At 38.3% G+C, this 15,181-nt stretch overlaps 1 protein-coding gene across 9 annotated transcripts in view; it reads left to right on the forward strand.

Moving 5' to 3' along the window:
* The window catches only part of SULF2 (sulfatase 2), a 238,962-nt gene that overhangs the window by 4,505 nt on the left and 219,276 nt on the right, over positions 1-15,181 (forward strand). The window contains exon 2 of one of the 9 annotated variants that reach the window (XM_043495703.1): positions 12,078-12,145. The exons of 7 other annotated variants lie outside the window; for them this stretch is intronic. Coding sequence is in view for 1 of the 2 variants with exons in the window: in XM_038369007.2 (XP_038224935.1) it covers positions 3,351-3,401 (51 nt within the window). In the remaining variant the exon portion in view is untranslated. Of the gene's footprint in view, positions 1-3,334; positions 3,402-12,077; positions 12,146-15,181 lie in introns of those variants that run through there. One more of the 9 variants, XM_038369007.2, reaches the window with a different exon arrangement.

Here is a 15,181-nt window from a genome sequence, read left to right on the forward strand (position 1 = left end):
TTAGTAATGAGTTTGTTTAAATTTTGTTGCTGTTGGGGGACGAGGGGAGGAATGGAAAGAGATGGATGCTCCTTTGCCAACAATAGGGAGCAAGAATCTCCAAAGGGAGACAGGAGTGACTATACTGCACTCGTCTCCCCAACCCACCTGCAGTGCTCCTTTGTAGAAACTCTGGGCAGTTAAGGCTATATGGGGTTTAGAGTGGGGAGCAGCTGGTCTGAGTTCTCTGGACAACTGGGGATTTCCAAGTGGGAATCCATTCAGCAGTTAATATCTGTTCATTTGTACATTAACTATCCATAGCTCCCCACCCCCTCTGTAGGCATTCTAACCACTCTCATGAGCCAATTTGCCATGGATTAAAGGAGGGTTAATGAGAAGCAGAGTGGGGCATGCAATCTGCCTGGACTCCCCAAGATAGGTTAGGTAGGGATGAGTTTTCCCTGGGAATTCTCTGGCTCATCACAGTGAGAGTGCCACAGCTCCCTACTCCCTTTGTGTGGGTACAAACCCCTCCTGAAGGGGATTCCATCAGGTTCTTCGCCCAGCCACCTAGGCAGAGTTCTCCCTGTATGTATGCAGCTTTTTCCATAGAATGGTAGAATCGAGGCCAAAGTGATCAATAGTTCATGTTAATATGCCAATAAGATTTTTATACTCAACATCTTTCAGCTTTATTATTGGCAGCCTTCCCCAGCACAATCCGGTGGCTGGGCATGAATTGTATAAGAGTGGTGGTTGTTGTCACAGAACTGCAGCTTACCCCTAGGAAAGATTTAACGCTTCAAAACCAGGAAGCACAAGATGCGCAGTTATGGATTGGGCACTAATGTGTTTAGTCCTAAAGGACCCAATTGACTGCTGACCTGTGGCCTCTTTGCACCATTTGGTGACCTCCCCCTATTAGTTGTACAAGGTGTTTGTGGGTGGAATGGGGCAGAGGAAGGTGGGGTGGATCTGAGGCAGGTGGAGGCATGATGGGGTGGATCTATGCTCCAGCAGTTATGTACTCCTACCATAGGCCACATGGGTCGCTGAAGCTGGGCTGTAATTTTGAACAGTCCTCAGGAGTGGTTTGTTTGCAGCCGGCCCTGAATAGGGGAGGAGGAGAGCCCCTCTCTCTCTGCTGTTAATTCTGGTCCAGAGACTCAAGTGGAGGTACTCAGAGGAATGAGGGTAGTAGGATCAGGATCTTACTTTGCTAGAGCACTGAACTAAAACTCCTCTTTATCCCTTCCCTTGCACCCTGTTTTCCCCCTCCCCAAACTAAGTTAACGTATTAATGTTGGTTCATCTCTATAACAAGGTGTGGATTTTTAATTGTGGTGCTGGAATCTATTTAAAATAAGAGGACTCATAAAATATAAATTGAGAAGGATTTTTTCATAGATTTAGTTACACAAGCCTCTGATCTGCATTTGAGGATAGTCATTTTGCAGGGGTGCATGAGGCTTGGGATAGGACAGAATTTGCCTCGCTAGTCCTCGTATGTTTGTATTGCTATATGCTCTCCAGTGTAATTAAATATTCCACTGTCTATTGTCTCCTAGATGATACATCCACGAGCAGAGCTGTAGGTATCCCTAAACAATGATTAATTTCTTCATCATTTCAATGTCGCCCCCCCCACCCCTCACTTAGCACATATTGAATTTAAATAAAATTGCTCACTTATTTGCCTTGCAGGTTGAGTATTGTGTGCCTACCTCCTAACTGGTTAATGGGGACCATTCATAAATGGATCTAGTATGCGTGTTTAAAATCTCGTATCCTTGAAAGTGCAGCCATGGTCTGAAATATGTCTTGTCCCCAAGATTCCATTTTATGTATATTAGGTGTTCGTAACACCAGTGTCAAAATTGTGAAGTAAAGATTTTTGAGTCAAATTCTGGCCCCAAAATTTTGCACCTGCAACCCAATGATTCTGCAAGGGGGACACTGCCTGGAGCATGAAGTATAACCAAATGGCAAATTTTGCCTGTGGTGTAGCAAGTTCCTTTCTTTTCTCTCAGTAATTGCATAGGTGTTTCTGTCAACTGTTTGTGCATACTTTTTCCCCATCTTGGATCAGTTACACCGGGCAAAGAGATGCATTCCACATTGATTCCTGGAATTGTCCTAAAATGATTCCCTTTGGGTTTAATAATATTAAATCTTAGTTTTTGTATTTAGCTATGTAGTTTAACACTATATTGTACATTGTGATCTGCGCATTTGTTGACATGTATGAACTAAACTTTAAAAGTGGAAAACTTTTTTTTTTTTCTTCAGCTTGTTTTTCTTTTGCCTAAAGTCTCTTAGGGGCATGAAGATCTATATTTAAGGCATAAGGAGTAGTCACTCTTTCTTTGGAGCAAATTGTGTTCTCAAGATACAAATAGTTTCTAGATTGCTCTATGCCAGGCAGATTGTTATTCTTTCATTAGGCTGGAGTTTGAAATCCTTTTACTACTGCAGACCTCCAGATCTGACTGTGCCAGGTGCATGGTATGTGCCTTGAGGTTACGCTGTTGGGAAGACAGATTTGTTTCTAGAGACTTCTTAATGCAGGAAAGATAAAGCTCTGTTTCATATATGGGTGGGCTAGGGTGGGTGACAAGAACAGACTAATACAAAACTAGATGGATTATCCAATGAGACGTTTAGTTCCTTTGGCGCAGACTTCAATACTGGATGTCTGGAATGAAGTCAGTGGGATTCTTTCAACTTCAATGGGTGCTGGATCAAGCCCTGAATAACTGCCACTGCTCAGCAAAAGCTTTGGCGTATGAAGACTTTCCTTTGTGACTTGTGGAAAAAATGGGTTCTGAAGTTACATTTGGTCCTAAAATAATGCAGAATTTGATCTAGAGTGGCTTACGTTCTTTTCAACACTATTGAGATAAAGAGAATAGCATAAATTGTAAATTAGGATAGAATTTGGCCCTTTAAATACAAATGTCATTATTCAGGTGGGGTCAGGGAAGGAGAGGAAGCAGATATCAATGTCATTAATTGTAACATACTACTTTAGTATCGCCAACTTGTTTGTGTTACAAACAAATATATTGCAGGTATTTCTGTTAGTGATCAAGATGTTGTTCATATCCAGCTGTGAACGGTTGTTTGCTCCCATTGCTGCAAGAAAAGAGTGGGATTTTTCCTCTCTAATTTTGTGCAACAGCTAGTTGCATGCATTTATAACTATACATTCACACAGAGTTGGGTGTGCATATCATTAACATTTTTTAAATAGTTGTGTTTTAGTTCATTTCTTTGGGCAGAATTAAAAAGAAATGTTATTTTTCCAAACTGTTTTGTTCAGTAAATAACTGTTTTGTTTCATTTGTCACAGCACTAGCAGCGTTAGAATGAGGGACTTTAACAAAGATTTGGTTCTACTACATCACTCTTTGTTCCAGGTGAGAAATAGTACAAGACTTCAGGGTTTTGTGGAAAAATTACACAGTATTCATACCTAGAAAAGTTTCACAGCTGGCAAGCGTGTTTCAGATATCACTCATTATTACATCGCGATTTCTATTTGAAGCATATCTGAAAATTTGTGTGGAAGGGTGAAAATACATAGCTGGCACTGGTGGTGACTTTGCAAACTTACACTTTAGCCATGTGTATCATCTGGTACATCTGTGAATTCCACTGTATCTCCAGAAAGTAAAACAGAATTAAAATATTTAGGACTGTCAAGCAATTAAAAAATTAATCGTGATTAATCGCATTGTTAAACAATAATGGAGTACTATTTATTTAAATATTTGTGGATGTTCTCTACATTTTCAAATATATTGATTTCAATTACAACACAGAATACAAAGTGTACAGTTCTCACTCTCAAATGTCAATTTATGATTACTAGTTTTTACAGTGCAAATACTTAAGAAATAGTATTTTTGAATTCACCTAATACAAGTACTGTAATGCAATCTCTTTTTAAATTTGTAAGTTCAACTTTCATGATAGAATTATTTAGGAAAAAAAACCTGCATTCAAAAATAAAACACTGTAAAATTTTAGAGTCTGCAAGTCCACTCAGTCCTACTTCTTTTTCAGCCAATCGGTCAGACAAGTGAGAACAGGCATTCTCATGGCACTGATGTAGCTGGCATTGCAAGATATTTACTTGCCAGATACACTAAAGATTCACATGTCCCTTCGTGCTTCAACCACTATTCCAGAAGAACTGTGCCTATACTGATGATGGGTTCTGCTCGATAACAATCCAAAGCAGTGCAGACAGACACATGTTCATTTTCACTATCTGAGTCAGATGCCACCAGCAGAAAGTTGATTTTCTTTTTTGGGGTTCGGGTTCTTTGTTTTCCGCATCAGTGTTGCTTTTTTAAGACTTCTGACAGCAAGCTCCATGCTTTATTCCTCTCAGATTTTGGAAGGCACTTCAGATTCTTAAACCTTGGGTTGACTGCTGTAGCTATCTTTAGAAATCTCACATTGGTACCTTCTTTGTGTTTTGTAAGATCTGCAGTGACAGTGTTCTTAAAATGAACAACGTGTGCTGGGTCATCATCCGAGACTGCTTTAACATCAAATATATGGCAGAATGCGGTAAAACAGAGCAGGGGACATACAATTCTGCCACAAGGAGTTCAGTCAGAAATTTAATTTTTTTTTTATGAGCATCATCAGCATGGAAGCATGTCCTCTGGAATAGTGGCCAAAGCATGAAGGGACATATGAGTGTTTAGCATATCTGGCACATAAATACCTTGCAGTGCCAGCTACAAAAATGCCATGCAAATGTCTGTTCTCACTTTCTGGTGATGTAAATAAGAAGAGGGCAGCATTATCTCCCTTAAATGTAAACAAACTTGTTTGACTTAGCGATTGGCTGAACAAGAAGTAGGACTGAGTGGACTTGTAGGGGTGGGCAAACTTTTTGGCCTGAGGGCCACATCAGTATTGCAAAACTGTATGCAGGGTCAGGTAGGAAATGTTGTGCGTCCCCAAACAGCCTGGCCCCTGCCACCAACTGCCCCCCCAGGACCCCACCCCCCATCCAACACCCTCTGTCCCCTGACTGCCCTGACCCCTATCCACAGCCCAGCCCCCTGACAGGCCCCCTTGGGACTTCCACACTTATCCAACCCCCCATCCTCTGACTGACACCCAAACCTCTTCCCAATCCAACTGTCCCCTAACTGCCCCCGGGACCCCCTGCCCCTTATCCAACCCCCCTTCTGCCACCTTACCATGCTGCTCGGAGCAGCAGGAGCTGGCAGCCCTGCCACCCGGCTGCAGCCAGCCATGCCACCTGTGCTGCCTAGCAAGGGCAGTGGGCCAAATTGCTGGCGGCGTGGCACGGCACGTTGAGACTGCGGGGTAGGGGGGATAACAGGGTCAGGGCCAGGGGCTAGCCTCCCCGGCAGGGCGCTCAGAGGCCTGGTAGGACGGTCCCGCGGACCATAGTTTACCTACCTCTTCTCTAAAGATTTACATGGTTTTTGTTTTTGAGTGCAGTCATGCAACTTTCAAATGTCAATTTTTTTTTGTTACATGTTCATGACAGATTGCACTACAATACTTGTATGAGGTGACCTGAAAAATACTATTTTTTATTATTTTTACAGTGCAAATATTTGTAAGCAAAAATATACACTTTGATTTCAATTACAACACAAAATTCAATGTGTATGAAAATGTAGGAAAACATCCAAAATATTTAATTTCAATTGGTATTCTATTATTTTACAGTGCTATTAAAACTGTGATTAATCACAATTAATTTTTTTGAGTTGATGGCATGAGTTAACTGCAATTAATAGACAGCCCTAAAAATATTATATCCCTGTGGAAAATGACATGATGAAAACAATTTTGATGCAATTTACTGAAATTCTTATTGTGCCAAATGTTGGTAAGCTGATAAAAGTGGAGGCAAGTACAAGAGGGCTTGATAATGACAATCAGCAGATCTAAATGATCTAGTTTTGGTCACACTAGGTATTTACCCAGTAGTCTAGATATGGAATAAAAACCTCCTTTTTAATCTCAGATTAATTTGCTTGTGTGAGATATTTTATGGGTTATTTTGTCTTCAGAAATCTCTGCTGGGTAACAAATTTGCAACCAGTGGAGCTCAGTTATGATGTAAGATACTGTAGCTTTTGTAGATGTTCACAGTGTGACATTAATGGTATTAGATTAGCAGTATCAGCAGTATTAACTAATTTCCTCATTGAAACCGTGACATTTGTTTGGTAAAAGGATCATTAAACATATGCAAACATTCTTTGTGCCGTATAAGGTCTTTTGGCCCTGACAAATGATAAATGAGAAAATTATAGGTTGCAGGAAAATGTAAATATCATTCTTTGTAAATCTGTCCCCTGGCAAGAGAGAAATGTTCCCCTCTAAGCAGTGAAGCATTCATTATATTCTTTTCACATCAGTGAAGAATGCCCAGACTATTTTACATATTTATACATATCTTGATTTGCTTCTTACTTTCTTTTGAGCACTGCTGTTGTATTGGGATTTGTCTTGGTTTTGTTAAGCAAGTACTCCAGCAGCGCACTGCAGAAAGAAGTACCCTAGCTTCAATTAACTCCTTCCATAATCTTTTGAGCAATCCAAGGATCATCTCGTTATGTTTTTCTTATTAACAGTCATGAGTCATTCACTAAGCATGCCATTAAAGAATTACACACTGGATTAAAGGAGAAACTCGCATTGTGGTTACTTTTCCATCAGATGACTATACATAACTACAAACTTATGTTGATAGATAGATAGATTTATCATGAGGAAATTTTCTTAACGGAGCTAGATTTAACTAAAAGTCACTATAGCTCTTTCATTTGAAAGTATAATGTCCAGACACTGATACATAGAATTTGCAATACCAGATCACAACATTAATGCCTCAAATCTAGTGGTTCAAAGACACCAACAACATAGCATTCCTGCAGTAGCTGATTGTCTAGTGCTGTCCATGGGCAGGGTTTTCTTTCTAACCTTTATAGTGATCACCTGACACCTTGAAGCATGACACAGTACTCCAGTTTAATGTCATTCAGCTCATTATAACTGCGGCTAATATTTGTGGTGTTATCACATAATCAAGCATCAATTGTGATTTCTCTGATAGTTTTTTTTTTAATACCTGCAGTTTCAAAACAACTTGAGCTGAAACTTATAAATTAAACAGTTATTTCATTTATTAAGTTTTCAGATGACTTCAGATACTTTTGCCAAACTCTACAGGAAAAACTGTTTTATGCAAGCAAATTTTTCAGGCCATTAATCCCTAAAAAGGACCTTTATAACAATTGACACACATCTTGGAACAGCTGAGATACTTAACTTTGCATATTAGCTACTGAGCATATTTCTCTTCCCTTCCTCCCAAAATAATTATCGTTGCTAACAGCATTCCCATTGTAGTGAATGTAAAAGAGGGAAGAGAACCCTAATCTTTCCAAAAGGGTCCCATCAATTATATTGCCTAGAATGCCTGCCACTTCTGATCTTGATGAGCACACAGTCTTGATACTTGCTCATGTTAATCTTCTAGGATATAACTTTTAAGCAAGTCAGGCCTGTAGTATGCACAATTATCATGATTGATCAAAAATAGGTAATAGTGTGCTTAACTAGGTATGGACTTGCACTATCTCATGTGGCTACCTGATCTGTGTGTGCAGTCTAGCAGGAATTCTAGGTAAATAATGCTGCCCACTGCTTGTTTGAAAATGAGGTTATAGAATCATTTATCTGAGCAAGGGAACTAGGATCTTTTCTAAAAGTCCCAAGAAATATTTAACTTCCAAATTGTCACTTCCTAGACTAAAGGTGGTAACAGGGCTGGAAAGGAACCTCAGTTTAATATCTCCTCTAATGGTGCAACACCAATCTCCTGGTGTGGCACTGTAGCATTAGTGCTGAATTAGAGTTAAAGGAACAGGAATGAAATCCTTGCCTAACTTATGTCAATGGCAAAACCCTCTCAGACTTTGATAGGGGCAGGATTTCACCCCAGATCCTCAGGTGACCACCAAAAGATCTAGCCCAAAGTTGAATTTACATATTCTTGTGCAAGAGTTAGGAGTGCTATTAACGAAACTAGATTGGCACTTCCGTAGTTGCATGCAGAAAGTCTTTTTTGTTAGCATCTTGCATTGAAAAGTCCTGATAGCATGACACTTTTAATTAAAATTTACTGTTATATATAATTTTTTTTCTGTCAGTATCAAAGCAGTTTAAGAAACAATAGTAATATATATTTGTGGTGCGGTTGCCAGGTCCTGTACATTTTGAAAATTGTGGACTAAATTACACCCTCTGTTACACTTGTGCAATCCAGTGACAGACAATAAAGTTGCACTGGTATGATTTAAATGAAAAATTTAGCCCTTTATGTTGTGATTGCTTCAACACGTTTTAGAAATGCATCTATATCTGGGGTGGAACCAAATATCTGTTCTATGATTGCAACATAACACAGCAGTATTTAATGAGGGGAAGTGAAGAACAAAGTATCCATTTAAATGTTTGAGGCTATAAGTTACCAGAATTCAATTACAAGAGAGTCATTATGTTTACAGTAAAGTTATTCTTTCACCAGATTTCTGCAAATAACTCTTTGTATGACTGTTCCCTTGGAGTCATTTTTAATAAATACCTTTACCTGTGCTGGTTACATAATGATGTATAATTTAATTTATTCCCAGTTACAAGCATGAAAGGGGGTTTTATAGTTTGAAATTGCATATGGTTTTTACTGAATGTGACATTTGAACCCATCCTGAGTTCCTCTGTCTCAGTTGTATCCATTTTTCTGAGAATGGCACTTCTAATTATTTTAATCCAAAGATGGAATTTTGGTCGTTATTTTTATTTTATACCTTTTTAGGAGGAATGAAACTCTGGTGTTACTCCTTCCCTTTAACATGTATAAAGATAACTCTTTTACAGAATTTCATGTAGGTTATTCCCCTCTAAATTTTCCTTAATATTGCTATATTTAAAAAAAAATATAGAACTCAAGCTTCAGAAAAAGAGCTTAAATCATACAGAGAACAGTAATTCTGTCTAATTCTGAGTTAGGTACCTTTAGAGAGGTTTATTTACTCACAATTCTAATATCAGAAATGTCTGAGCATTTAAAAATATTAGTTGAACTCAGTCAATGTATTAGAAGGTTTTTTGTTTGCTTGGGTATGTTTAAATGAGGTGCCGAAGAACTGGATTCTCAATTGGAAATTCCCCCTAGCTTCCAAAGGGTGCTTTTTACCCTCATGTCATTTTTGTGAATAAAGGAAATATGAGGGTGACTCATTTTAATATACTGCCAAAAACACAGTATAACATTCTCTGATAATAGATTGTACTGCATGGGCAGATTTTTAATTTATTTTATTAAAGCATCCTGTTGTCGCTTACAACATTAAAATAAGGTGATCGGTTTCTTAATTAATGAGATTCTAATGTCTGATGATTGGATGTCATGGTGGAAATTATAATTGTTTTCTTTGTCATCTGTATGTTGAACTCTGCTTATCTGTCCATGCCCAAGGCTGCTGGGAGCTGTAATGACAGGTTTCATAGTAGCAGCCGTGTTAGTTTGTATTCGCAAAAAGAAAAGGAGTACTTGTGGCACCTTAGAGACTAACAAATTTATTAGAGCATAAGCTTTTGTGAGCTACAGCTCACTTCATCGGATGCATTTGGTGGAAACAAATTTATTAGAGCATAAGCTTTCGTGAGCTACAGCTCACTTCATCGGATGCATTTGGTGGAAAAAAAAACCTTTTTTTTTCCACCAAATGCATCCGATGAAGTGAGCTGTAGCTCACGAAAGCTTATGCTCTAATAAATTTGTTAGTCTCTAAGGTGTCACAAGTACTCCTTTTCTTTTTGGGAGCTGTAGTTTCTCTTGTGTTCACTTCTATTAACCTTGGTACATGAGCCTATCTACTCTCAACAGCAACAGCTTTTTTTTTTGCGTGTGCGCTTGCAGTTGGTACAGGATGCTTATGGCTTGATAGGAGATGAAGGAGAACGGCATCTCAGGATCTCTTCCTCGGGGCCTCATCTTAATGTTCAATAAGAGTCTTGTCTGCATGTCAAGTAACTGGGAGTTTTGCCTGTGAGATGGAGACTGCTAGATGGAGTCCTGAAAAGTGAAGAAGAATATCATCATTGATTTAATATAGTTAAAAGCTACATAAGGCTATGAAAAGAACTAACTCTGGGATTTTTCATGGTCTTATTGTTGTTATGGTTAAAGTTAAGTGAGATCTTGCAACTCTAAACCGTTGCTATTTCCTTAATAATAGCAAAAAACCCTTTTTGGCTCTAATTTCTGTTTATCAAACACTAGACAAACGAATTAATTGGATATAAAAAGATAGTTTATGTTTTACATCTATCATCTCTCCAAAGTGATTCTGACATTTATTTATTTTATTTATTCTAAACTTTGCAGAATGATGTAGCACACTAGAGTAACTTAAAAGTCAGTTGGAATTAAACGGTTATGCTGAAAAGATGCCTTATAGTTCTACTTTTAATACTGCTGTGGCATTTAGCACATATTTATGGTTTTGCAGGTAGTGGTCCTTTCTAGATCTTGGTTTTATAAACATTAAGTAATTGGTATATCTAGACCACTCTGACGCAGCTTGAAACAGGATACAACATGCAGCAATCGGGTTTTTTTAACCACACTTTATGGGAACAGCATCAACAACACGCAAAACCCCACATGTTTACTGTAACTCTCCATGAACTGATTGCCTGGAAAAGTGCAGATCCGGGGAGAGGCTTGTGTTTGAAAAGACAACTGCAAAATTTCATAAAATAAACAACAAGAATGTTTAGATAAAACTCAAGATTTTTTTTCATTATGCAAGTGCTGTACAAACATTAGCTAATCCATCTTCACAACAACTGTGGGAGCTAAATAAACATTTTTTAGCTCTATTTTACAGATGGTGATTGAAGGCAGAGAGGCTAAGCCAACATTTTTTCTAATGTGGCACCAACTCTGTATATAGGCCCCATTCTCCCTTTGGTGAAACCCATGTGGATGGACGCTTAGCACCCGCTGGGTCCCATTGTTTTCAGTGTAGCTACAAATGGGTCTGTTTGCCTGTATGCATCTGATTGCAGGATAAGGGTCTAAGGCATGTATGTAAAAGTGGCCTGACTTTTTCAGATGTGCTGAGCACTTCCAACTCCTGAAGTTGATGGGATGCACAAATACTTTTATTGTTCCTGTGGGAGTTGCAGATGCTCAACTCCTCTGAAAAATCAGGCAACCTTACAAGTCTGGAATCTGTGGCATATGCCTCTTAAGGGCACGGAAAGGTGTTAGTGTCAGAGCTGGAACTAAGACTCAAGCGTCCTAGTTGTCAGTTTTGTGCTTGGACCATTGAAAACCATCCTCCGCAAGCTACCATTGAAGTTAATGAGAGATGCAAGCGCTCATCACCTTTTGAGATACAGCAGTCTCTTCTTTTTTGAAGATCCCACGTTGATAACAATATGCATATCCGCTGCCTCTCACTTCATCCCACATTGCAAATTTGGGACACGCAAGTCTTGCATCTCTTTCATTCCTCCATAACATCTGTCCATGTCCCCAATCCATGTGTGCTCAGTTTGTTTTTTGTCTAGGGTGCCCCATACTTGTTGCTGTGCAGTGATTTCTTAAATAACATTAAGGCAGAAATTACCGCTATGCATTTTAAACTTGCGTAAAATGTGAAACTGTAATTAACTTAAACTAAAATAATTAAAATAAAATCCTAAGTATGAAGTGGCCTGAGTGTAGCTTGTGGAAGAAGGGCCTATATTTATCCCTTTACAGAACTTTTGAGTGTTCAATTTGGGGAGGGAGCTCACATAATACCTAATGACAGACAGCAAAGGTTGCTATACAAAAAAGAGCAATCAATAGTATGGGGAATAGAGCTACTGGGGAATGTTATCAGGGAAGATGAAAAGAGAACTTGATGCACTGTACTCAGATCTTAAAGATGGCAGCTGACCTCATAAAGGACCATAATAGAGACAGTCTGTCCTAAACATCCCATCTCTTTTTCTTTTATTGTAAGGTTGCCGCTTACCAGCTAGCTATTTTGAGGATAACAATGGCATGATGTGGTAGATATTGACTTTCCAAGTAGGCTATTCATTTCTCCCCCCCTCCCCATATATGTTTTCACTGTTCACAGTAGAATGTTTTGTATGAATCAATTTAGAGAGATTACCAACTCTTCTGCTTTTCAAATAATGGCAGAATGAAAGAACTGTACAAAAAAAACCTATCTGATTTCATATTAAGAATTTACAAAATGGGATTGCTAAAAATAAGCTACTTAAAAACTGTTGGATATTTTCTACAAAACCAAACATGCATGATGGCTTAATTAAAAGACGTCACTTGAACTTAGTAATAGTTGAATGCCTCTGTATGTCTTTAATGTAAATGTGTTTTAAAATTAATAAAAATAAAGCTGTTCTGTGAGCCATTTCTGCCTCACATATACATACCCATGTAATTCCCAGTTTGCCTTACTTGTGGTCCTGTGGGTTTATCTGCAGCAGAATTTTGATCTATGTATCTCAAAAATCAAGTTTTCTTTAAGTTAAGTGAGTTGTGTTCAGGTGATTTTTTTTCTTATTATTCATATTTTAATTTGCATCAGTGGCATGTGAGGATATGGTAAAACATTACCTATTTCTTTATATAATTTTTCCTCTTCAGCCCAGTAATGCCAATGTGCTTTCCTGTTTTGCAAGGAGTGGATATGTATATATTTTAGCATTTGCTAGATTAGCGAGGTAGTGTAATCCAATGGATAGAGCACTGGATTGGGAGTTAAGAGACTTCAGGTGAGATCTGGGCCCCATCAGTCAATAGAACTCCTATTAACGTAATCCGGGTGAAGATTTCACTCTGTTCTATTCCTTGTTTTGCTACTAAATCATGGGGTGTGACTGTCAATATATCACTTAAGATCTCTGTGCTTTATCTTAAAAATGGGAACAATTGCATTCACCATATTTGCAAACATAATGTTTGTTTTTATATATGATTTTTATTTATATAGAATCTTCTTTAAGACCATATTGTGAGGCTTGATTATTTTGGGGATCTATAGTGCTATTTTCACCCATCCTTGAATAGCCAGTCACAAGAATCCAGATAGATATTTGGATTTTCCTAGTAAAATTGCATCTCAGAATCTGTAGCTACCCTACAGCTGTGCCTGAAGACATTGTTCTGTAGTTTATCTTTACAATTAGTTTGAGAGTTGGTGCTAGATTACGCCATTCTGCTATTCTCAGCCCTATCTCTGTTGAACAGTCCTGTCCCTGGAGAGGTTTGTCTTTAGTCTGTCAGAAGGTGCAAAGTGAATGCCTCGTAACAGTTCCTAGGTACTGAGCAAAGTGATATTTGGTTCTTTCCCCCTCCTTTTTGTACAGATTCTTATATTTTGGGTCTTTAGAAAGAACTACTCAACTTTCCAAATGCTAAATGGTCCAGAACTGAAAAGGAAGTGGTTAATGCTGACTAATACAGAAGAGTTTTTAAGTGCAGATGATCCCTGTTAGGTTTAACAGAACATGCTTAGAGTGCTTTGCTTTTAATGTTAAGAGGCACACAGCACTTGTTTATAGCATCCCGCTATTCACCACCTCCTGGAGATTACCTTTAAATTGATTAAAAACTACAGAATGGTGCTAATGTCTTTCTAGACAGGGAAAATGTGTAGAATTAAGGACATGCAGCACCATGTGATTTACTGTCCCCATTTTATGATTATAAAAAATCTTGCATCTTGAAAATTAAAAATTGTGACAGAAAACCAAAAATATCAATGTCTACAACTCAAAGTGCAAAAAGAGACATTGATAGTTCAGATTTTTTTAAGTAATAAGGCAGAAGTTGTAATTCTACAAATAGAGTACAACTCAAATGGGTCTATTGGGAATTATTCATGTATCAAGAGGAGATGACTCTCCCACTGAAGTTTGTGGTAGTTCTATTCCAGGCTTCAATAGGAGCAGATCAGGTGCTGGATCCGCTAGTCTTTAGTGACAGACGAGAACCAATGATGCTTTCCTAGGATATTCAAAGCCTGCAGGACCTTAAATATCCACTTCTTCCTATTTAGCAAGCTAATTACTTCATTTCATAAAGGTTCAAATCTCCAGTTTGGAAAAACAATTAAACAGGGGCTTAAGTCATACTGACGTCAGTGGGACTTAAGCAGGTGCTTAAATACTTAGCCCAATTGGAGTCCTACATTTTAAAACTTTGGCAATTAGGTTGATTCTGCATTATGCCCTCCATTCAGTCAAGTATCTACCTTTAGCCACGTGAGTGGTCCCATTTACTTTAGTCAGCCTCAAGTTGGCATATATTTCTTGCAGAGCATATATACGTACTTACCTGTTTTGCATGTGTCTATCTGTGCAAAGGAGGTCTTGCATGTACAAATACCTGCTCTTGGGTACGTCTTGTTTTGTGTATGCAGCTCCCTGGTTCTATGTGAATATGCTGGCTTCGGTTTTCAGCCAGGAGTCGTGTAGTTTTGCAAGAAATTTGCACCTGCCTCCTCCACTCCCCAAAAAAGCACGTTGACATATTGTGCCTTCATTTTATATGCCTGCAATACGTATTGAGTGAAATTCACTATTTTGCAGAGAGCCAGTACAATGCCTACATGACACAAGTGTGCTAAATTTCACCCATTGGCAGTTTTCTCAGAATACACTCTGAGAGCTGATGTGTTGATGTAAGTAGGAGCTATTTTTATGTGGCCAATTTGCTGGCTTTAACGGGACTTCATTTGAAATATGAGAAATTAGTGATTGGTACATCAGGGAAAGAAACCAGATGCCATTAGGGAAAGATGACAGTGGTGTAGAAAAATAGGAATGTCACAAAGAGGAGAAGGAGAAATTGCTTTCTTTAGGCAGCAATGTTAAGTCAAAAGTTAATCAATTTACAAAAAAAAAGAAATATTTGTATACTTAAAATTTCTTTTAATTTGTAAGAATGACAAGGGATTCAGAATCAATTTTCAAATTGGCAGTAAAATAATAATTTCTTAATTTGGGGTCATAGCAAGCATCTGTTGGTAATGATAGAGATGCTTTTTGCTTCACAAAGAGACACAACACAGTGGGGCATTGATTACATAACTTC

The sequence above is a fragment of the Dermochelys coriacea genome, chromosome 13, assembly GCF_009764565.3.
Source record: "Dermochelys coriacea isolate rDerCor1 chromosome 13, rDerCor1.pri.v4, whole genome shotgun sequence".
NCBI lineage: Eukaryota > Metazoa > Chordata > Testudines > Dermochelyidae > Dermochelys > Dermochelys coriacea.